The following is a 24,667-nucleotide window of genomic DNA, read 5'->3' as shown; positions in this document are numbered from 1 at the left end:
ACTGCTACACAATACAGTTTAACTATGAGTATTGGGCTGTCACACTGAACTCCTGGAACACATTACAGCAGCTCAGCACCAACCAGAATCCTATTCAAAGATCTCAGGTCATAAAGCTCATGGATCACAAATTATTTATGTTAGCCACAAGATTGTGTGTGTGTGGAATGATTACCACAAGCAAGGATAAAAGTGACTATTTAAAATCACAAGCCATTTCAAGTTGTAACTACCAGGTGAGACACCATCAAGCTGTTTCTGAGGGTGGTGGTGATTAAGAAAGGATACAGCGTGGTCTCTGCTGACAAGAGTTTCAGCACAGGATGGCTGCTTCTCGTGAAGCCTAGATTTTCAAGAAACAGCTTTAGATCAGCAGACCAACCCAAAACACCCATTATTAAATTACGTAAATCCAGTCACAAGTAAGGTTCAACAAAATAATTTCTCCTCTCATGAACTTGACAGCTTCTTAAGAAGGCCATCTAAATATCAAGATTTTTTTTCTACCTCAGTACTTCAATCCCAGAACGTATAAAATCTGAAGGCCACACAAAGCTGTCAAATCGAGCTCTTTTTGAGGGCTCATATTTCCTAAATACATCTCTCTCTCCTCTCAGATCCCATGGATAGGTGCAGGAGATGTGCATTCATTTTTTTTGAATGAAAATGAATGGTGGTGGCGGAAGAGAGCCAAGCCATTGCTGTGCTTCCCAGAACTGTGCTATCTGTTGCAGAAGACCCCCATCAGCTCAGCACTACTCAGCACCACAGCAGAAGTGTTCCCCTTCGCAGTCTGTCATTTCTGTACACTGGAATTTCCTATGAAGCCAAAACAACGATTCAGCTGTTGTGGAAATGAACTAACCAAACTGTTTTTCTGTTAGAGTTTTTCATCACAGCTTAAGAGTTATTTTGGGTTTTTTTCCCCTCCACTAAATTTTTTCTATTTCACAAGACCACAGAGTTTTCTTTTGCTATTAAACTGTGCTCAGACAATAATTTTCATAGTTAAAAGAGGGGAAAAAAATACAGCATTCCACTATATTTTCCAAAAGGATCTTTTAAAATATGATTTCCACACCTTTTTAATAGGGACCCTAGCCAAGAGAAAGGTGGTGACACTATTTACATTCTTAGTAAAACAGAGAATGACAAAACAAAAGGTATAAGCATCTTGCACAACCGCATTAAAAACACGACAAGCTTGTGCATGCCAAGAATTACACACAAGTTGTATGTAGCACGCAGGCAGATTTTCTTACACTAGAAATAAATCTAGGATAATTTTTTAAGACCACATTATCATACTGATGAGAGCGAGAACTCCTCCTTTTGCAGTTTCTGTATCATTGTATTCTTATTTATATTCTTTATTTGAACACTTTAGAGAACATCACCCTCACTTCAACTGGTGGCAAAGGCAGGAATTATTTTGCATCATTATTAAATAAAAACTGTATTGACAGTTTAATTCTGGAGATACTGCATCCAAGACTAGGCATAGCCATGAACTTCCTTACTTTGAAGCAATAATATGCAGAAATATTACAATTCTCAGGTTAGTCTTAAAGACTCCACCATTGTTAAAAAAATAAAATAAACCCCCCTCAAAAATAAAATGTGAGATCATCCTTGACCATATTATTATACACAAATATTAACTGTAAAATAGCGATATTAATAGTTTCTAAAGGCTTTTGTCAGATTTTTTTTTCCAGTATTTTCCAACTGCTACTAGATAAGAAACACTAGGACTTCTCACCAAAGCATTCCAAAAAGCAATATAAAACAAAGACTTCTTTAGGGTTTGTAATAAACATTTTTATTTTAAAGACATTTTTCAAGCTTTACATTTTCAGCTGCTTGTTACGTTGATTAAAATTTTAAAAAAACATACAAATGCAGGAATTTACATTTATTTCTAATCAGGTGAGATTCACGAGTACTTTTTCCAAAAATAACACCATATTCAACCTTGCACGGGTTGGTTGGCGCTTGCCAGTCTTACACGCGCAAGGACATGCACGTGCACTAGAACTCACCACATGCAATGTGGGTTCAGCATTCGTGGAAGTAACAAGCATCTTTAACACTTTCATTGATACAGCATCAGGGCAAAAGCTAAAATAGCATTATCATCATGAAAATGTTGAAAATATTTAAATTCCATTGATGATTTCAGTTTGGTTCTTTGTATTTTTGCTGTTATAACAAGACTGATAACATTAGATAGGAAAAATTGTAACAATGAGCATGTAAATTAAGACACAAAAATGTTATAAGTGAAATTATACGAATCTTAAAGAATTGCTTCAGCCACCAACATCTACTTGACACACCTTTTCAAACCAAACATTTGGTGCATCTTAGCATTAGTTAAAACCAGAGTGCCACTTTTAACTTCCCACATGTAAATTATATCCATATTTTAAGCCTTGCTGCATCTGTTAGTGTATTACTAGCATTCACTAGAATTGAACTTGTAATATTTTTTCTTTATTCTAGTCCAAGATGCCATTAGCATTTGCATTTTTTTTTGGACAACACTACATTACACATCTCATGACATGTTACAACTTTACTGTTTACTGTAATGTTTGCAGAATACTGTTTCCATATGAAAATGCAAATTGTTGAGATACATAGGGCATGTCAAAGCTCTGACACACAGGTTATTTTTAAAGAGGAATCCTTTCTGTTCTCAGAGAAGAGCTCCTGCCGGCCGCCAGCAGCCGCCGAGCAGCACTACATTCCCTTCTCTTCCCCTCTCGTACAGTCGCAGACCCTTGGCCACCTTTCCGCTCAGGCTGCGGCAGCCATGACAAAAAGCCTATGTTCAGGTCTCACAGAGCCGAGGACAATTGCAAGATCCATGCCTGTTGCATGAAACGTTGACCAAATTAACTGAACCATCTGTAATTCACTGGTGGCAGTTTCACTGCAAATTGTGTGTAGATATTTAAACTAACCATACCCTATTTTAAATTATGTTTCAAGGGGAACCCCAGAAAGAAGCTAAAAAACGTTGAACCCAAAATAAAAAAGTGAGAACTGAAACAGTTCTTATGAAATGGCACTCGGATAACTCGAAGCCCTTTTCAGTAGCCAGCCTTGCAAGAGGTTATCTTCTAAGGTCTACTCTTACAGTGAGAGACCGAGTACCATTGCTATGCCACGTATGGCTCCCATCTCCCCAAGGGTTTCCTCTCGCAGCACTGCAATTTTGTTGCCCGCTGTCTGAAATTCAGACTCAGATGAAGTTTTTGGAAACGATCAAAGAAAATTATTGGAGGCTTTGACTACATTCACCCACAACAGGAGCAGTTGTGAGTGTTAACAGCTTTATCTAACTCTGCTTACATTCAATGGCTTAGTTACAAATACTCTCATCTTTCTGTAGGAGGCAAACATATGAGCACATGAAGTCTGTCAGGGCACAAAATACATTGCCCTCTACCAAGAAATTGCTGCACTAAGGTCATTTTCTCTAAAGTATCACATCAAATTTTAAACTGGATGTGAAGCTTTTTTTAAAAGCTATCATTGATGTATGCATTAAGACAAAGCACAGCAATGATACGGTACTTTTGCCTCAGCTCTTGCTCAGTCAAAACACAGCAAAGCTGTTCCTATTTGGCTTTTTGTTACTTCTTTGCAGCCTCTGGGCTCTGCCTGCACTGTACTTCCTACCCATTAAAAGCACTTAAAGCAGTATTTGATCACTGCACTACTTTCCTCCTAGACTTTACCAAGACACTCCTCACCATCTTAATAGAAGATAGCAGAACTGCTCTGAGGAATACAGACATGCCCCAATTGAGAGATCAGTATTTACAGGTCACTAATTTTACCACTAGAACCAAATCAACAGGAAATTATGATGAAAATACTATTTCCCTGCATATATCTTATGCTAATCTCTTTTCTTACAGCTGCTTAGTTATGGGGTGAGGGTGTAGCATTGAGTAATTGGATTCACTTCCTTAGATTAAAGCATCTCAACCCTGAGCATTGATAGTCAAAAAAATGCTTAAGTGAAATAAAATAAGGGAGTAGAAAGGAGATACTCGCTCCACCCCTGTCTGGGACTCTGAGAAACTCAGCTAAGAGGACTGCTGAAGTATATTTCTCTCCTTTTCCGTAAGATGTTCAAGTGAAGAAGTACCTCTGCATTAAAGAAAAATAGCCTTAGGTGTGGATGTAACTCTTCATTAAGTTGTTGACAAAGGTAGAACAAATATCAAAGCCTAGTCTTTTTAAAGCATTGAACGATGCGTTAGTATCAACATAAACCATCATACTGAAGCATCTTAGAAGTGTCATGGCAATTATATACATGTGCAACCTTCCCAGCTCTATTTCTAGACAAATTCCTTTCCACAAAAACTGACAACAAAACCAAAAGCTTTTCAGCTCCTCTCTGGATACATACTGTGTCTTGATTATTTAAAGTTTTTCCTGTTCATTTAACATGTCATAGTAAAGACACAGTTAAAAAGGAACTGAAAACAAGATGTCTTCACAAACAAGAGAGACTCAAAAAAACTTGTCTTGACAGAAACAAGGAAGCCAAAATAAGAAAAAGCCTATAAAAAGATGACAACTGAAAAAAAACATAGGTTGAAATAATGTAGCAACAGGAAGATAGAGTAGAAACATAACAAGCTACACTACTATACAAAACCTTTACAAGTGATACACTGCAAAAGTGGCAGGGGATGGAGAAGAAGGGTAGGAAACTCCATGCATTTCTAATTGTGTTTTGTATTTTTGTAGTTGTTTGGAAAACTGAATCACTTTATAACAACTGCTATACTCTGATCACATTGTACAAAGGAATTTTGATCACATTTTACAAAGAGAAAAGCTTCACCATCAACTGGATACTTTACCACTGGAGTCAACAAGCCTTGCTAAAGTTGTGAGCATTCCAGAAAGTTAAATCTTTTATGTAGATACTTAGGGATGAATTTTAGATATTTTATGCATCCTTAAGAGACAACTGTTGTCTTTGTAGCTTAACCAAATCCACAAATTTTTACAAAGTTCAGATGTTAGCCTTTGTACTTCAAAAAGCAGGCCGCCTCCTCCTCCTCCTGCTGCGTTAGTGTCTTGGTTTAGTGATCTAAGGATTATTAACTAGCACTCAGTCATATGGCCTTATTTAATAATATTCAGTTAGCTGCACATCTCCACCACCACTTCTGATATTCCTCAAAACAAAACACAAAGCTCGTGTCCCATCTGAAGGAATTAGGTGAAGAGGAAAATTTTACGAACAAAAGCCAAATGCTATCAGATATATTTTATAGACAAAAAACCAATCCAGTGTTCTAAGACTCATTAAAAAACAGGAGGCTGTCTCACTTCAGAGATGAGTTATTCCAATATTCTTTAGAGTGCATAAACTACACGCTGCATTTATTTGTTTTGAGGTTTCTAGTCATACGTAGGTGACGCACAAAAAGCATCTGGAATTCTAGCACCCTGATTTCACTTCAGCTGACTATTCACTTTCACTCATTTCCTTGGATTTTTAGAAAGCAAACAAAGTAACTAAAGCAAAGATGACAATTTGATCCAATGCAAAGATAACAAGAGTTAAATTTACTACAGCATCCGAAAATATATCTGAAGTGACTCTTAGCTATGCTTTAGGTACCTGAAGGACGAATGTTCACCGTGGACTGGTAAGGTGATGGGAGGAGCTGGAGACTGGATGTACATCGACTGGCCAGAGGTCTGAGCGCCTTTCCTGATTAGCTTTCCAGTGTTAGGATCATAAAGTCGAACTTCAGGACCAGGTTGAGACTTTGGATGGATGGGTGTTGGGTGAAACAGAGCTGTCTGAAATGTGCTGTGTGTATCAGGAAACGTGGCAGGGCTGTTCTCTCTGTTGGATGAAGTTCAGAAAAAAATTGCTTTAGAAATTTAAATGAGCTATCTAATCAGGATGTAAAAAATGAGTATTCCTTTTTTCTAAAGGAGAAAGTGGGGGAAAAAATGGTTTGGAAGATTTCTGAAGAAACATTTCTTCACCACCACCCCCATTATAGTCTCACTGAATTTAAAACAGAAAAATGCAAAGACACAGATAATGTCATATTTACATTATTAAAAAAATATTAAATGTGCCTTAAAAAGTGTCTTAACATACGAAGTTACTGAAATTGCTTCCAGGTAGTAACAACTGCACAACTAGAGTAGCATAATAATCTGCATATATGCAACAAAGAGAAAAGCACACTACTGTATCAGATTTTAGTATTTACTCTCCAACTTGGCTCTAACAGAAAATAAACACACGGTATTAATTTGCAAGTCATCCAATCTCATTTGTTAAAATACTAAGCTGCCTATGATCTCTCTATTTTAAAACATAATTTTAGATGTGTCAGCAGAAACATTCAGAGATCAGCCTGCAGAAATCACTATTATGGCATACTATCCAGTTATGATGAAGTGCCACAAAAAAAGGAAGCAAATCGAATCATTTAAGAAAATAATCAAATAAACCAGCATGTTATGCACCATGAAACTGATGCTATAGAAAAAACAATTAAACTATTTTGTAACAAATATTAGAAGTGCCATAAAACTAGAGTTTTTACCACATGCTTTCATGGACATTTCTGATATACTCTTGTAGCATCAATACTTAAGGTCAACCAATTTCAAGTTTACTTATTCTTTTTTGCTATTCTTCAGCTCATTTTATATGCCAATATTTTCTCAGAGTTCATCCCTCACCAAGTTCATAAGTGCTTTGGACCAGGACTATTTCAGGCAGCTTCATTAAGGAGAAAATCTTTTCCGAAGAAGTTGCACATGTTAGGTTAATAGAGTAAAAGTATTTGCATTAAGATAGATGTCTTACTGACTTAAGGTTGGGAGGGGGGGTGGGGGGGAAGTGAGGGAAAGTATGAAGTTAAGGTATATTGCATTTGAAACATAGAAATAGGAGCAATTATCATTGTGTTTCAATAAAATGGAAGAGTAAATTAAGATAAGTAGAAAGACCAACACTCACCTAGACATCAAAAAATGATGCTTACAAGTCACTGTCCAGATTTCTACTGAGAACTTGGCACTATCAGGCCTCTGAGATAAGTTAAACATCCCATACAGATATTCCAAAAAGTTTGATTAAAAAATCTGATAGCACTTTTAAAAAACAAAGTATTCCAGTCAAGTTATAAGTAGGCTACATCTCTCTCCTAAGTTTTAGAGATCCTGGGTCTCTACCTAGTCTCCCATTTGATAAGTGATCTCACTTCCAGACGTTTCTACTTTTGGTGTCTTCAGAGTATATAAGGACTTTCCAGACGCACACTCTGCCCTGAAAGGGCTAGCGTCTTCTAAGCAAAAAGCAAATCTCTAGCCTACTCAGTCAATCACACCACTATCAGTTTAATACAGAAAACCCAATATGCTATGCTGCTTTCTGCCTGAAGATAGGAAGGTCCTCCATTAGGCTTGCAATACACTATTAATGTAAAGTCTATCGAAACAGATAAGTCAAGAAGCAGAAGCTGGCTCTACAGTATCTTGTCATGAGTTATTCTAGCCACAGCACTTTCCTAAAAGGGACTGTTCTTAATAGCCCCCTGACTTCCTCTGTGTTAATACAGTTTTTGGCTGTCCCTTCTATTTGCTGTCATCCTAGCGTACTGATTATTTTCAAGGCTTTCTCCTTCAACACTTTCTTATCATGCCAAAACCTCCTGTTCTCTCACTACTTCCTTTCTTCCAGTTTTTGCTTCTACCTTCATCCCTTCCAACCCCTCTTAGATTTTTCTGCTGTATTTTTCTGTTTCTTTCTTCCTCCTCCCTACCAAGTCTCAGGAAAAAAAAAAAAAAGCCATACTTTACCAGTTTTTCATGCTGTGGGAGTATGTACATTTTTAATTCATTTGGCAGCATGAATGATCCTGCGCCTTGGTGGCATTCCCCGTGTTAGCTTGTGGATGAACTGACAAGGTCAACTGCTCCAGCCGAAGATGGCTAACAGTGACAACTGCTAAAGAAACTACCGGTACCACAGGTTTCTCCTGATTCTGCTAGCTGCTGAACTGACTCCCAATCCCTTAACAGTCTTCAGTTTAAACAGCATAGAAACGGACAAAATCGGAACATTCTTTTGTAAAAATCAGTAAGCGTTGCACACCATGCTGAATTTGTCAGACACAGATTTTATAGCTGCGTTAACAAGTTAGCATAATTTTATGAATAATTTATTTTCATGGCCCCTACTCCCCCAAATTCCCACTTACCTGTGTGTTTTGATGTAGTCATCCTTCAAGGGAAAGAGCTGTTCTTCAACCTTGTCCCAGCGCTCCAGGCAGCTCCACAGCCAATCGGGGTTTACAACGTGGAGGTCCTTGCAGTCCTGAGCTTGCCGTACTTTTTCTGTGCCTATTATGAAGTCAAACATAACATTACAGTGTTCCCAGAAACACAAAAGATAGTATTAAGTACACACTGGTTTAAGAAGAACATTTTGTGATCAATCTTCCAGAAAAACCAAACACCCCTCCCCAATCCAACAAAACAATCACAACTGATAAAGGCGAGAATAAATAAGATGCGATAACCTCAGTCTCAAGCTGGATGAAGGTATTTGTAAATTCCTGAAGCACTGGCACCATGGAAGTAGTCCACTAAAATTAATCCATACGGAAAACCTCTACATTTCCATGTCAGCTAAACAAACAATACAAATGCACTTTTGTATTTCATCTCCTTCATTTCTATTTGTCAGAGTCTAAGCAGCAGCGACTCTTCAATGCTGTTACAGCCTAACATTAATTTATCGTATTAACTTTCTTATGCACAGTCCCCCGTACACACAGTATGCTACCTTTTAACAGCCAGCCACCCAACTCAACCTCCATTTGCCAGAAGCAGGGGCAAAGCAGAAATATGGATTATTTCGTGCCAAAGGGAAACAACGAATGCGAAGTTAAACGCGGCAAGCTAGCACAAAGTCCACATGAAACCATCGACAACGCAGCATGCAAGTAACAGGTGATCTCAGATTGCACCCTCTGGAGAAGCCAGAACAAGAGAGAAACTCAGTAAAGTTGCTATAAATCTTTGCCAAGAAAGTATCAAAACCAGTAAGCAAAAAGCAGCAGATAAAATAAAGATTGAAATTAACCTTGAAGTGTAGTCTGTTCCCAGAAACAGCTGACTGTCCAAGTGTTTCAAGAATGTCTCTCTTCTATTTGATTGGAAAAATTAATTTTACCAATCACGGTACTTCTTCAGCATTTATCAAAGAGATCGATGGAGAGACTGAACACTTGGAGACAACACAATAATTGTATAATCTGCCAATAAATCATTAAATATAAATGCAATAGAGAAAAACCCCAAGGATTCTGACCTGATGTATCTATGTTTGCCAGTTACACATGGTATTCTCACACTGCACAAATACTGGTGTAGCTGGAACGTGATAAAGGAACTCTCACCAATCTGACAGTCTGTCTCATAGCTGAAAGCCATCACTCTTCCCTTTTGTTATATCCCTATAATTTATAGCATTTCATCTTATTTACACATTATTTAAAGTGCTTATCAAACCCAATCATTTGTCCATATTCTGTCTTGGTGCAAAGACACTTAAATACACTTGATATTGCACTACATTTTTTGTTTAGAAATGCGAAATAAAAGGATATCATTAAGAACTAAAGGCAGGAGTTCAATTAACAACTTAGTCCTCTCCTCTAGGTTAAGAGCAGAGCTCTCAGAAGTGAAGGTGAAGAATACGTCACTTCAAACACTACCCACTCCTGTTGAAGCCCGTCAATGCTGCACAAAGACCCTGGGGGTTTCTTCCTGCAGATGTTTTTATATAAACACAATACTCCAGTCTAGTTTACCTTATTAACACCAACAACAAAATCTAAGTACAGTTTTTAATTCTAACTTTAAATAAATTTTTAAAAAATTTATGAGCCCTTGTCTATTTTCACACGTGCCTTCAGGAATTAAGCCTCCAGGGGAGGGGGAAAAAAAAAAAAAAAAAATCAAATTTCAGAACAATTCTTACAAGGAAGCAAGAACAGTAAATTAATTTGATAGTTTCAACATAGTTCCTTGGAGTTTTATCTGCATGACTGTCATTTAACACTACTTTACTTGTTTCAATTAAGACAATAGTCTTGAAACACCCATACTTCTCCACATCATTTGAAGATGAGAGCAGTTAAAAGCAAATACCTAAAAGGCCCATGTACAACCTGAACTAGCATCTACTGGGCTAGACCGATCAACTGAAATGCACTAGAGGATTGACCTAACTAGTTAAGACAGTTTCTAGACTTCAGTAAATTTAAAAGGCTAAATAAACAGAAAGGGCAGGAGATCATTGTCCTTTACCAAAGTGCTGAAAGCTTCTGTTTCCCTACTTTTCTTCCCCCAAACCCAACAGAATACAGGAGTAGGGCTACCTTTTCCTCTGTCTTTAGATACAAATACCTTTTTTCTTGGATTTAGATTAAGGAAAAAAAAAAGTGTTCTGTGCACAAATACATTTCTTCTATTTTCAGTAGCAAATGCAAGCAATTCCACAGTCCAGGATTTAAGAGCTGTACAGTAAATGTAAAGCTTTTCTCCACCCTAGTATCTTTGCAATAAAAAAATCCATTAATTTAAGAATCCACGATAAACACAAACACGAAAACGAGCATTTAAAGTCCTTTCCAAAACAGAAATGATTTAGAAATGCCAGATTTTAAATTTTGCCATGAAATAAAAATAAAACCACTGTCCAACAAACACTTAATGAAAACAATTTTAGAACTCCAACCATGTTAATCCCAGCACACCTTTGCTGTTCAAGAGGTTTTAACTGGTTACAATGCAAAACTCTTTAAGAAGGGAGGTCAGTGCACCCAGATCATTCATCCCCTGATACAAGAAATTTGTTTTTCAGTTAATCATCAGCTACAAAAGTAATCAGCGACCCAGAGCACTTTCATGCAACAGCTGCTGGAAATGAGCCAGTTTACAGTGCCAGAAGGAGCTTCCACAAGAGGTATTATTATTATTGTTATTTATATAACCTCAATAGGAATGGTAGAAATACCTGCAGTTAGAAACAGATAATTACAAAGCTGTATTTAATTTATAGACAGGGTATGTTTTAGAGGACAGAAAGCAGAGGTTCTGAAGAAGAATCAGATTAAGAGATCTGGGGGGAAAAGGATTAAAAAAGTGAAAGACTTGGCTTGGAAAATGCTTTCTTTTGACAATAAAGGGGAAAAGCAACAACAACATAATAAGAACAAAGAGGTAAGAAGACAGCTGTTATAAAGAGGATGCTGAAACCACCTCTAAGCATAGGAATTTCAGGGAAAAAAAGCAGTAAGAACAAGAAGTCCAGTGGAAGTTTAGGTACTTGTGTCTGGTATTAGATACTGAATCAAATATCAGACATGGCTAGCAATACTGTCCTGCACATAACTCTGGAGCTGACTGAATAAAACATACAGTAATAGCATGTTATTTCACTAGTAAGCATACAGAACAGTTAACCAGATTTGGTGGTGCTATTGGATACACGGTCTGTACTTCTAATACCCTGAAGAAAAGGTTATCTGATGCTGTAGTACATCCATTTGCCCAACTAAAGATATTGCTTCTCCTTTTGGACTTCATCAGGGGAACCTGAACAAAACCATAAAACTGCACCTTCATCTTAGATTAAATCTGTGAAGTTATGTGAGAAGCTGGCTTCCTCCAACTATTTTTGAAACTGATGTTTCTGCATTGATGATTTCAGGTGCTGCATCTTGCTGCCCGTTCCACACACGTACCCGTTCTGCATCCAGGCATATTCGATCGTTTCATACCAGATGTACGCTGAGGAGCTAAGCAAATTCTTCTTCTAGTCAACAGGATTGCAACGGAAGCCTTAAACATGAAAGCCAAAATGGCACTATTTTGTATGAAACTCTTATGGTTCTGAAACAATAGCTCTGAAAGGTATAAGCCATTAACATAAAATTAAAGTTGGCGACATGAAGACCAATGTGTAACCAAGCTCACCTCCCAAGGGTCAAAAGCCTTACCTCTCTCACCTCCGCAACACCAAGGCTTTCGGTTTCCTCCCCATTTCTAAAGCGCAACTGCCTATCGGACGCTCCAGCATACTGAAAATCGCATGAGGTAGTACAACTGTCTCATCTCAGTGGCTGCCTTCTGTTTCTAGCTGACATCTTCACAAATCAAGATTTCATACATACGATGTTCTTAGAGCAAGGTTTGGTGGAACACCCAATTTAACTGGGTAGGAGAAATAGTACTGCAATACTTAATATCCTTGCCTTTTCCTCTCCCTTTCACCAGTGTAGCTTCCCTGTTTGGAAGTATGCTTATTAAGAAGAAACAGTAGAAAGGATTTTAATCCATCCAAGCAATAGTACCTCTGATGCAGTTAGGAATATCTGAGTCATCCAGCTGGGCTACAAATCACTTAGAGAAAAAACTGTTTTTCTGGACTACTTTTTTTTACATTATTCTCCTCTAATCACCCTTCCCTACTTCAAATTCTAGTTTAAAATTGTTCCGAAAAGGTAAAAAGGCACACAAGCCTTTCCACATGAAGCAGCTAGGGTCCAAATTCATCATACCTACCCTCTAATGGACATAGCCTGAAGCACATAATATCAGGAAAAGGTTATTCTAAACCTGGGGAAAGGACTCAACTCTACTTTTGAACTTTCAAACAAAGGTTGAAAACACTAAAAAGCCTCCTATTAATCTTGACAATTCATTACTAAAAAAAGTGACCAAAATCAATAATGCAACAATAAACTTCTACAGCTGTTCTCCAGGACATACAGTTTCATTACAGCAGTTTATTTTGTCTAATCCAAAGTATGACGCACGCTAGGCACTGAAGCAACATAGATAAATGAGACCTAAGCTGTATGTTTACAAAGACTAAGAAGAATTTGGCTACATTCACATTACCAAGTAGTGCAGCCCAGCAGGGAGATCTGCAGGGCAAAAGGGTGCTGGAGGAACGATGCCCACCCCATATGCATTTCAGGGAGTTTTGCTTCGGGTTAGCTCTGCCCAGTCTTGTGGGCTGAACGTCTGTGAGGGCTCAGCTGACTGCGCCCTCCAATTCAACCTCACCCATGAGGAACCCAGTGTGTGGGCTCAAGGCTGCGGCAGGGCGAACCGAACTACACGATGGGAAGTGACCACCAGAGTCACTCTCAAAACACTCTCCCGATTCCAACACACCAAAGTCAACAGATCCTTAGGACAGCTTGCAACCACATTGCCAGACATTGCCTGCAAAATCAGATCAATAGAAGTTTTTCTCTTCAGACCATTTGACTTATAAATCCTGAAGCTCTTCAACAACCATGTTAACCTAAGGCAAGCCGTACATACCTCAGTGTTTTGTCCTACAAGAATTAAGTGATGATGAAATGGTGAGAGATGTGCTGTTCACAGGCTACATCTGGAGTTCAGCTTTTAACACTGCACTGTGCTTTGCCAGCAAATGCAACAGGCTTACCTGGTTAGTGCCCGAGTTTAAAAAAAAAAAAATCCAGTTATGCACTGCTCTAAAGACATGGCCTTTGAAAACATTGTTCAGGAAAAAAAAAAAAAAAAAAAAATCTGTGGACAGATCATAGCTATGTCTGGTGAAAACCTCACACCAAGTCATAGGACAGGCTAACAAGACCATCAGGTGTCAGCCTTCTCTTCTCTCTCAGTACATCAGAGCCAGCCTCAGGAGTAAGCATTTTTAAAGTCAGTATATCAGGATGAATAAAAGGAGCCATAGTTCATAGTACAATTGGTATTTCAAGCAACCTGATATTTAATGGTATTAAGCAAGACTTGACATAGGCTAAGTCACCAAAAGTAAGGAAATTATTCCTATATAGCTTTCAAAGTATAGGAAAAGACATAGAATTAATATATTTTGAAAAAGAAAAGAAAAATTTAGGGCCTAAACTGACATGTATCTGCTCCTACCCCACTAGAATAATTTTTAAGTGACCCGAACAGCTTTATCTCCTTGCTTCACCAGCAAAAACTCAATACAAAAATCAACTACAGTATCTTTCATTTGTTCAGGAAGGAACATAACAAGGTTTATGAAATACTGTGGTAACTGCTTAGCTGAGTGTGTACACAGCTATAACAACTCATCATCCAGTGCAGTTTACTGTTGCTTAAAGCAAACAGCAGACGTTTCAAAAACTGAGGTAAGATTTATGCAGCCCACAGGTAAGTGGAAAGGACTATAGGGTAGCCTTTTCTCAGTTACTCAGATTTATGAAAGCTGATGAGATGATACAAAGACCCTTGTGTCTACAGTAATTCAGGTAGGTATTTTCCTCCCTATATAATGAAAAAAATTCCTAATTTTCTCCAAGAACAAGGATTTATTTATTTTCAGAATTCAGAGTATCTGTGTCTGCAGAGAAACAAGCTGCCTATCTGCAGAGAAAGAGACAAGTATATACAAAGAATAAAAGAAATTTAAATTATTTACTGCAATAGGCTGGCAAGAATACTGTAAATACAATCTAAAATGGTATTCACTAGCTGTTCATTCCATACACCAAGCTACGATGTGGTCAGTTTGCAGGGGTGTCGTGGTTTAACCCCAGCCAGCAACTAAGCACCACACAGCCGCTCACTCACTCCTCCTCGATGGAACGGGGGAGAGAATCAAAGAGTAAAAGGGAGAAAACTTGCAGGCTGAGATAAAGACAGTTTAATAGGGAAAGCAAAAGCCATGCACGTGCAAGCAAAGCAAAGCAAGGAATTCAGTCACTACTTCCCATGGGCAGGCAGGTGTTCAGCCATCTCCAGGAAAGCAGGGCTCTACCACGTGTGACAGCTACTTGAGAAGACAAGCGCCATCACTCCAAACATCCCCCCCTTCCTCCTTCTTCCCCCAGCTTTACATGCTGAGCATGACACCATATAGTATGGAACAGCCCTTTGGTCAGTTGGGGTCAGCTGTCCTGGCTGTGCCCCCTCCCAACTTCTGGTGCACCCCCAGCCTCCTCGCTGCTGGGGTGGGGTGAGAAGCAGAAAAGGCCTTGACTCTGTGTAAGCACTGCTCAGCAGTAACTAACACATCCTTGTGTTATCAACATTGTTCTCATACTAAATCCAAACCGCAGCCCTATACCATATACTAGGAAGAAAATTACCTCTGTCCCAGCCGAAATCAGGACAAGGGAGAAAACCCATCCCTCCAAGACCTCGGGTATACTCTGTTTCACACTGACTTCTTCCCTTTTTATTTCCTCTGATAAATTCTTCCTCAGTCTTCAAAACTAAAAAGCTAACAGTATTTACCCCCACTGCTGCTGCAGATTAAGTATATACCATTTACTACAGCTCAGCTAATGCAAAGTAAACACGAAAGTGAACTTGCTTGTCTGAGTCCTAAGTTTGCTGTTGTTAGCGGGGTCATCCAGAAATACCGACCTGACACGTACATTTTAAAAATCACATAAAAGGACATACTTTTGTTTCCCCCTTTCACCAGCAACTGGACATCAAGCAGTGCTTCAGATGTTTGCCAAGGGAGCCAGAGATGCAATATTTGTATGGCTTACTGGCTGTAATAGACTTGTAGAATTTGCTTTCTAACCACACAAGAATCAGTATGAAAATCATGTTGACAGCTGAATTATCACAAATCCAGCTGTGACAGGACACAGTTTATATCCTTAAAATCTCTGATGACACTTCAGAGTTTCCCTCATGAAATTAGGATGATGCAGCATAACTTCTCCCATCTAACCAGAGGTGAAAAAAAATAGTCTTCAGTTGAAAAAACAAAACCAAAAGCCATCACAAAACCAAAACCACAAGCAATCCACGAGAATGTTACACAAAAGGGTTGTTGGAGAATATAGCTTTTTCACTCTAAATCACCTTATTTCATTGCTGTTGTTACAGAAATAATTACTAATAATTACTAAGTGATGATGAAAGATGACAATAGCCTTGCTCATTAGGCAGAAAAGACTGCCAAGTTACCTCTTTTAGAATTAGTGCAATTCTTTTCTTACTAAAAGCAGCTTCTGCATACTGTCAATAAAGGTTTTTCACCCCAGCAATTCAGCAATAGTGTTCTTCTTGTGATTTCTTGTTTTAATTAGCAGGCAATATTTGAATATATTTTAAGTACCAAGTGCAACACCAACATTACATGAGTATTTTGAAAGACAGCCTAGGTCCTGACAAAAACTCTGAAAAATATGAGCCACCCTGAAATGTATTTATTTTTCTACGGAGCACTGAAAATGATTTCAAATGTGTTAACAAACTCAATTCAAATACTGTAAAAGCACATTAATGTAATCAAAACCTAAGGTTAAAATAGTTTTTCATATCAAGATCTACATTAGTGGATGACTCACTAAGAACATGCAGGTAGTGAATAATTTGTTATACACATCCTTGTGTTCTACTTTTATATGTATCTTTATAAACATACAACCCCCCTCAAACTGTACATTCCAAAAACAAGGAAAAAAGAAAGCCTCAACTGCTTCTCATTATCACAGGCTGTGTACCTTAACATAATGTTATTCAACATTTTTTTTCCTCTAGAGAAATGCGTATGTCTGGGGGGGGTTCATTTACATTTGTCCTATCAATTTTCCCACATCACACAATAGCTCTATCCAATGTCTGACTACATTCAGAAGCCATCTAGTGTAAGTTAGACAAAGTAACTTTGAAATGAAGTATTTTAAGCTTTGAAATTGGAAAAACATGAAAGTTATATTGACAGCTCTTAAGTCTCCAATGAAGTATGACAAACTTGTGTAATTCTTTGCTGATAGGAGCATTGCTATTCCTGCAGTTTTAAAAGAGCTGTTCAGCAACTGCAGTAAAACTACAGTCCCAAACTGACGTATCTAGCGATTTTAACACTTCCCATTCACTATTTCAACTCTCACACCATCACAAATCAGAATCCCGGCTAATCTTGATGAAACTAATCTCAGCCTCTTCTGGTTTTTAGGTTGTTTTTACTACTTAAATGCATATCTACATCAGGACAATTAACACAAACTTCCTACTTCACTGCAGGTCCCTTGGTACAGTTTTTATTCTGATGCTACTTGACTAGGTCAGTACCGCAGCCCCTTCTTGCTACAGCTGGCCTTACCAACCTTTTAATAAAAGCTACCTGTGCTTTTTGTCACTAGCACCATACATTGAGACAACTGGAAAGTGAGGTAAGTTTACACTAGCCTAGCAAATATACAGCCTTATTGTTATGTAGGCTAATATATAAAAAAATAGCCGATTAGTATATCACAATATACTGATAAATTGGCTGGTTTTAATCCATAGATTTTTAACTCTACTTGTATTTAAGGGGATAGAAATTGAGGAACTGCAACATTCTCTTTTTAGTAACTAAACACTGGAGGTTCTTTTTGTTTGGGGTTTTTGTTGTTCTTGGTTTTTTTTTTTTTTTTTATTATTATTATTATTTTTTTGGATTATCACTGCCTCCTCAACAGGTAGAAATGATTCCTGGTCAGAAATATCTCATTCCATTTCTTAAGTCACACACACTTCAAGAAAAGTATACACATCTATCCTACAGCCAGGGAAAATATACTCCATTCTTTTATAATACAAGCTGATGAAACAAAGATGCTTCTAATGTACTGAAAGCTTACATGAACAGCAGTCAAGAAAAAAAATAATTCGATAGGTGGCAGATGTGTATTTCTTTGCTTATGACATCTAAAGATGTCCTAAAACTACCTAGAAGTTTTAGATGATCTAAACCATGCAGTCTTACTTTTTGATTTCATTATTTTGATTATCAGATATTTAGATTCCACGCAACTTCAAAAGGCCAACAAGGAGGAAACCAACGGTCAGGGTGCACACGAAAAATTTGTACTACAAGCTAGTGGTGGCCTGTTAGCTCCTCTATGGCAGCTACCCAATGGTACATTCCTATCCACTATAGTTATGCAAAACCAGGTAGCTTTGTGAAATGCATATCAAAAGTTAGGCTAAGCTCTCTTACATCTCCCATGACAAAGATATACAGGCTACGCACAAAGCGGTGACAGGGTATCATCAGATTCCAGTCTCTTAAGTCGTTTGAATTCCATACAAAGTGAAACTGAACCATGAGAGGTGAGATCTGAGAAACTGAGAAAGAAAGCATTGCTATAACCTTATAGCAAGATCACTATAAACTTTTCTCTGACACAAATGTTAAAGTTTCTGTTCAACACCTTTAATAATCAGAGACTCGGTATCGCCAGTTCTTAACCAAGAAGCGAGACATGACACATTACATCAGAGGTTATTTAGCAGGTCCTCCTTTTAATAATTAAAAGCCACACTTGATCAAAAAGCAACAAAAAAGCCTTTAAAAAAGGCTTTTAAGTCATTTTAGGAAGAATCTTCCCTTTAATTTCAATTCTAATCTCAGTTACATTAAAGCCTGTCAGTTATACAAAAAACAGCTCAAGGCATGAATGAACTGTAACAGGAAAAAAGCTGATGGGAAACTCGAGTCTCATTTACCTACCTGTCCTTGCCGCAATGAGATGCGTTGCTTTGTCAGGATCATCAGCACTCAGTACTAGATTCTTCACAATTTTAGCTCCAAGTGCTGTGGCATGATAGTGTTCCCGTGTTTTCTCAATGGGGAAGTTTGTTGGGTAAAGCCCGCTAAATATTATGGTTACATCTGCCAACACTTTACTTTTCAGTTCTGGTACTATTTTTCTGATGTCTGGAATTTCTTCAATCTCTTTTTTCAGGTATTTATCATACTTTGTGTAATAATCAGTGTGAACCCGCACAAGGATCTCTTCGAGGTATATTAAATGGTCGTCATCATCTGTATCATCCTCCTCCTCTTCTTCCTCCATACTCTGGTCTAAGGACTCACCCATTGTAATTCCAGACTGTTCACTATTCTGAGACTCTGTTTCAGCTTCTTTCTTGTCTGCACACCCATTTCCTAAATCACAAAGGCTTTCCTGTTCACTTTCTTCTTGTGCTTCAAGATCAGTTTTGTCATGAATATTTTCACTAGGTAGAGATTGCGTGTCCCCAGAATGGTTCACCAGACCATCCTTTTTCTCACTCACATCAGTACAACTCCCTTTCTGCAAATTTTCATCCTGCAGAGGTTGTTTGGATTTCTTCCAGCTTCTCTTGTCCTCATTCTCACTATCTGATACAGAAGTGGATGACTTTCTGGTGTCCAATCCACCGTCACTTTCACTGTCACTAGACAGTTCAAAGTCCAAGTCATTTGTTGTCTTGTCTTGGGTTTGCTGCTTCTCTATCACTGTTCTATCAACTTGTTCTGAAAAAATCTGAGATTCTTTTGTATTTGTCAAATCATTAGTGACCTCACTGTCCATTTTGTGATCAGTGCTATCATTTAAGGAGTCCTGGGCATTAACTTTATCGCGAGAGTTCATATCCCAGTCAGATGTTTCACTGCTTACAGAAGCGCTTCCATTTGCAGTGCAAGTGTCCTTTGTAGCTTTCTTGAGACCATTGCTTTGTTCTCCTACACATGTAACATTCTTTATTTCTTCAGCATCTTTTGCCGATGTCACTGCTGAATCCAGTGCCTCTGGCTTTGTAGAGTGGTTTACTAAGACACAGGAAAGAAAGAAATAAAACACCTACATATTTTCTGTGGTTTTTTTTTTTTTTTTAAAGCTTAATCAAAATGTAATTTTCTTTTTCCTTAAACACACAGTTTATATATGCAATTAGACTTCACTATGTTTAGAAATGACAACTAGGCTTTTCAAGTTGTTAGGATGCTTCAGGTATCAACAATTACTAGAAAGAACTGGCGGACCTAACAAACTTTACTTTTGTAAAGAACCTGTGTAAGCAGCTCTTATTTTTTTTTTTTTTAAATCACACAGGTCATAAGTAATTATTTGTTAACTATGTAAACATTAAAGGATTTATCTTGTAGCATGAATTTTATCATTACATCTCAGGGCAATGAAACTACTGTAGAGAAGACAAAAAAAGATAGGAAGGAATTCATTTCAGAAGGTCCCAATCCAGAACTGCAACTACAAGAACTTCCTTTATAAACTTCCACGGCTTTCATATATTTCCTATTTTTCGTAACCAAAATAACTGTATTTTAATAGTTGAAAAGATATACATGTTTTAGCAATACAAAGATGCTGTTCAAGGTTCATTTGAGACTCTGCTGGAATGCAAGTAAAGGGTAACAGACTCAAAGGCAGAAAGACAGTTTTAGGATGTGTCTTCAGATGTCTGCAGAAGAGACAATTAAAGAAAGTGCAGACATCCAGAAATTTGCACACAGACTTTCATCAGGAACGCTGGATGAAGTCACCCTATTTTGTCTCTTTTGTGTGCATGTCCCTGCCCTGCAAGTAACAATACCAGTCAAGCATAGAGGTTCCGCGTCACAGTGGCCTGATTCAGTCTGAGTACATTATTATTGTTTCCATATTGGATATCTCTAGTTCAACAAGGGAAAAGGAGCGATGTCACATATATTAAATTAAGAAAACCCCTTGGCTGAACTGGAAAAAATGGGTAATTCTTTCTTAGCCATTGCCTTTCAAATACATTTTGCCCCCAAATTAATACTAACATAGTGATGTATACCTTCTAAATCCACTATTTATATTAAACTGCTGAGCCTGCTGAACATAAGGTTCTCGTGTCAAATGCCAGAACACCACATTCAGTAGACACTAAAAATCCCACACTAATTTTATTAGCCTGATTTAGGCGGGGAGGTAAGCAGAGACCAAAACATTCATTTTCAGCAGTATGTCAAGACCAGAGTTTATTAACTATTGCTCCAAAGCGGGGCAGGGAAGGGGACTGAAAAGGAGAAAGAAGAGGAAGTTGGCTCCCTGACCACCTACAGAGAAGAAAAAACCGCCTTGTTTTACATGGAGGGGGGGAAGAAAGAAACTGTCCTCCTCTGCATGTTCTTGAACAATTTGGTGTATTGCTACATCAGCTCTCCAGCCATTAACAGCCAAAATGCTATTACCAGTACTCCACTTCTGCTGCGGTCACCCACCAAAAGGGAAGCTATCAACAAGAACAGTCTAGTTTTACTAAGCTACTTGCATTTGTGCTGCAGGAGCACTCTGTCAACTACAACAGTCTAAGCCTGCTCATCTGAGCGCAACAGCAATACTAGTAAGACCACCACAATGACTTACACCAATCATGTTTGAGATGTAGAAAAAGCTGTAAAAGCAGTGTATATAATTACCTTTCTTCTTCATTTGAATTTCCCTTGATCCAGGAGGTGCATTAATGTCTCCTATCCCCTGAAAGTATACATATTTCTTCACAGTTATCAAATTGGGTGCAAACTTCCAAACATCCTCTCTGTCGTCAATGATGCAAACCATGGAGTCCCCACATGGGAAGAGATCTCTAAGAGACAAAACAGTTGATAAAATGAATCCAGTTTTAGAAATTAATACTATCAGTGAAGGTAGTTTCTATTGATGTTCTGGTTTATTATGAGCATGTCTGCAGGACATGCTTGTATATGAACTTACAAAAAAATCAGCAATATTAAAATTACAGAATTCAAAATACAATATTCGAACTAATTAAGGTTAATAAAAAAAAAAAAAAAAACAGCTATTTTTAAATCTCTATACCAGAGGCTAGAAGCAGGAATCAACAAGCCTTTGCAAGAACAAAACATTACAACATTTCAGTCTAGTTTTCACAGTTTAGGTCAACGAACAGCCCAAAGCCAACTCTCACATGGACAATACACTATCTATATATAACCAGGAAAAAGACACAAGAACAGTTTTTAAAGAGTAGACTCATTCAATCTAAGACAAAGGAGGCAAAAAGTACTAATACTTGTATCACCTAGGTGGAGGAGGTAGAGTACTTAAGATATACACATACATATGAAAACAGAGCAAGAGAAGAAAAAAGCTTCTCATTTGCTATGGTCAGATGGGGTGGGGGCAATAATTTTTAATCTAGCTTTATGAAATACTAAACATATCTGCCTTTTAGAAAAAATCTTGCCGGAACCTGAATTTAGACTAGAATATGAACTCAAGGATCTAGATGACCTAATTTCAAAGAAACACTGAAGAAGAGAAGCTGCTAGATGTATAGCACATTTGAAAGCCAGAATACTAGATATTCAAATATGAATTAACCTCAAACTGAGAATTTTGGTTTAAGTAAAAAAAACCCACGACATACAAGTCATTATACAAGATCAGAAGCCATAAAGTGGAAATATGGTTAAGTTATTACAAGAACAAAGTATAACTGAAAACGTGATGCCATTGCTGCCCGTTCTTACTGTTCTAGTACCACAGAACGCATTAAGTAGATGAAATGCTGCAATACCTAACATCTCGGTTTTATTGAGATGGTGTTGATATTTAAGAGGCAGATAAGGAAGGACTATAAACATGTTAAGTATGGAGGGAGTAATTTTTATGTTTAGCATATTCTGTCTCTTTGTTGTCCTGTTCTGTTTAATGCATAAGACCCATATACATACCTAAGATTCCCAGTTTTAGAAAATGGATCAATACATTCATCCCTTGACAATATCCGATGGGAAAAAAGCTTCTTTTCAGGGTCCAAAAATCCTTTTGAAAGAAGAAATTAAAAAGTTAACGTTCAAGATATTTGTTCCTTGTTTATGTTCTATATAATTGAGCTATTGTAATCTGTGCAACAACAGTTTAACTAACAGACAGTTTTAAGGTAAGAGATACTATATATAGGAAAGGGTAAGCACAGTGGATCAAGTATTTGTAACTAATGCAGTGGAACTGACTTTTAAAAATCCCATCTCATTTTCTTTCAACATAGCAACAAAACTGAAATTAAAATAACTAAATTTGTGACAGCCAAATAAGTTAGGCTGAAAGAGATACAGCAGGTGATAGATACACATGATTTTTGCAACTTACATTTATCTGTCTATAGGTGGTTCTTTAAAGCTAAGTGCTCTCCTTAGCTCATTATGCCTAGGGACTGCAGAGAAGTCTCACAAGAGTCGGCAATGTGCTGCAATACTTAAGCACAATGGGCAAGTTAAGGGACAGTTTCAGCCGCAGCTCTTGCATTTGTAGGTTTTAAGTTGTACCTCTAACAAATACTTTAATACATTTTCATATAATGAATATATCCTGGGATACCTAGAAATATTTAGGCCCAGTTGCAGTAACTTTTCTGACTGCGCTCTTTAAAAAAAAACCAAACAAAAAAAAAAGGACAAACCAAAAACAAAACTGGAGAAGCTGTGCTAGCTGATCTTAAAGCAAGATAAAATGCCATTATTTAGGAAAATGGTGACTTGGGTGCACAAACACACATGCACATGCTTCTGAACCTAGCCTCCAATAACGAAGTTCATCTTCATGAGCAGATCACAGCCACATAATTGCTTAGAAAGAAACTGGCATTTTACATGCTAATCTGAATTTTCATTTTACTGAATTTTCACTGAGGTTAGCATCAACTTCTTATTATTCTTATGACTAATACAAGGCAGTCAATACTTATCTAGGAACAATTTTTTAAAGTTTTACTTTATTTTATTTTAAATGGTGGCCATCTTATAGCCAGAACCAGAGTTCAAAATGACTACAGTCTCTAAGGACCAACTTTAATTTTCTTTGAAGGAGCTTTGAGATTCGCACAGAACACATGTTCAACTCCTTTTAGAAGTCCAGCTCCCAGGAGTATGTTAAGTTGGGTCTTCAAAAACAGAGTGTATAAATTAAAAAAAAGGAAAAAAAAAAAAAAATCAGTCATCACTTCTGAAAAGTTGATCCTGTATGTATTTAATATTAATGTGTAACTGGAATAACTTAAAACCCATAAAAGCAAGAAAATTCCGAGTTAAGGACAGAGGTTCAACCTTAACTCACCCGACTATGCTTAAGAATTGCTGCAAACTCGTAGAATCATCCCCTGTAGTGAGACCCTTGCAGTACCTAGGCATAATGAATTGAGAGAATTAGCTACAAAGATTTATTGCCGTGCACACAGATTATTTTGACAAACTACATAAGCTGTCATACAAGTTGCTGCTCTCCCCAGTCAAATTCTCTTCTACTAATTATCTGAATACACAGGGACTCCCTACACTAAATTGGACAGGAGTGTACTGATCAAATAGCAAAATCACAATGAGGCACTCAGTCTTGTCTAGCTAAAACTGTAAAAGGGAATTTGCACTAAGAAAGCCGAAATGCAGAAACCCTGGCTGCCAGGGATTAGAGATGAGGCAGTGTTCTGGAGCTTTTCAATAACGCTTTGGTAAAGACTTATTAATTTCAATACTTTTTTCCCCTTGATAATTCACTAAAAATACACTGAGGATACAGCTCATCAGAGATGCACCTGCAAAGATAAAAGCCCATCTGAAGAGAGTCAGGTCTTTCAAAGCTCAGCTACTTGAATAGCAATACAGAAAACAGCACTGGTCTTTTAAAGTTCTTTACGTGCTTTAAACTGTTTGGCTTCTTTTGGATGCTGCCTCACCAACTGAATCAATAACACAGACATCATCCTGCTGTTTTTCACATTTCAGGGAAATGACAGATAACATTTCGTTCGTCACACATCATTTGTT

General features: G+C 37.7%; 1 protein-coding gene across 5 annotated transcripts in view; it reads right to left on the bottom strand.

Moving 5' to 3' along the window:
* Positions 1-24,667, bottom strand: part of CTDP1 (CTD phosphatase subunit 1) — a 121,483-nt gene that overhangs the window by 69,174 nt on the left and 27,642 nt on the right. For 2 of the 5 annotated variants that reach the window (XM_082322832.1, XM_082322834.1), the window contains exons 6-11: positions 22,580-22,670; positions 21,302-21,468; positions 18,581-19,666; positions 8,274-8,415; positions 5,663-5,893; positions 234-343 (exon numbers count right to left, since the gene is read on the bottom strand). In XM_082322832.1, the coding sequence (XP_082178958.1) occupies positions 234-343; positions 5,663-5,893; positions 8,274-8,415; positions 18,581-19,666; positions 21,302-21,468; positions 22,580-22,670 (1,827 nt within the window). Of the gene's footprint in view, positions 1-233; positions 344-742; positions 820-5,662; positions 5,894-8,273; positions 8,416-18,580; positions 19,667-21,301; positions 21,469-22,579; positions 22,671-24,667 lie in introns of those variants that run through there. The other 3 variants (XM_082322833.1, XM_082322835.1, XM_082322836.1) reach the window with 2 other exon arrangements.

The sequence above is a fragment of the Platalea leucorodia genome (assembly GCF_965183815.1).
Source record: "Platalea leucorodia genome assembly, chromosome: 1".
In the NCBI taxonomy this organism is placed as follows: Eukaryota; Metazoa; Chordata; class Aves; order Pelecaniformes; family Threskiornithidae; genus Platalea; species Platalea leucorodia.
The sequence above is the reverse complement of the archived record's forward strand: the minus strand, read 5'-3'. Positions and strand labels throughout refer to the sequence as shown.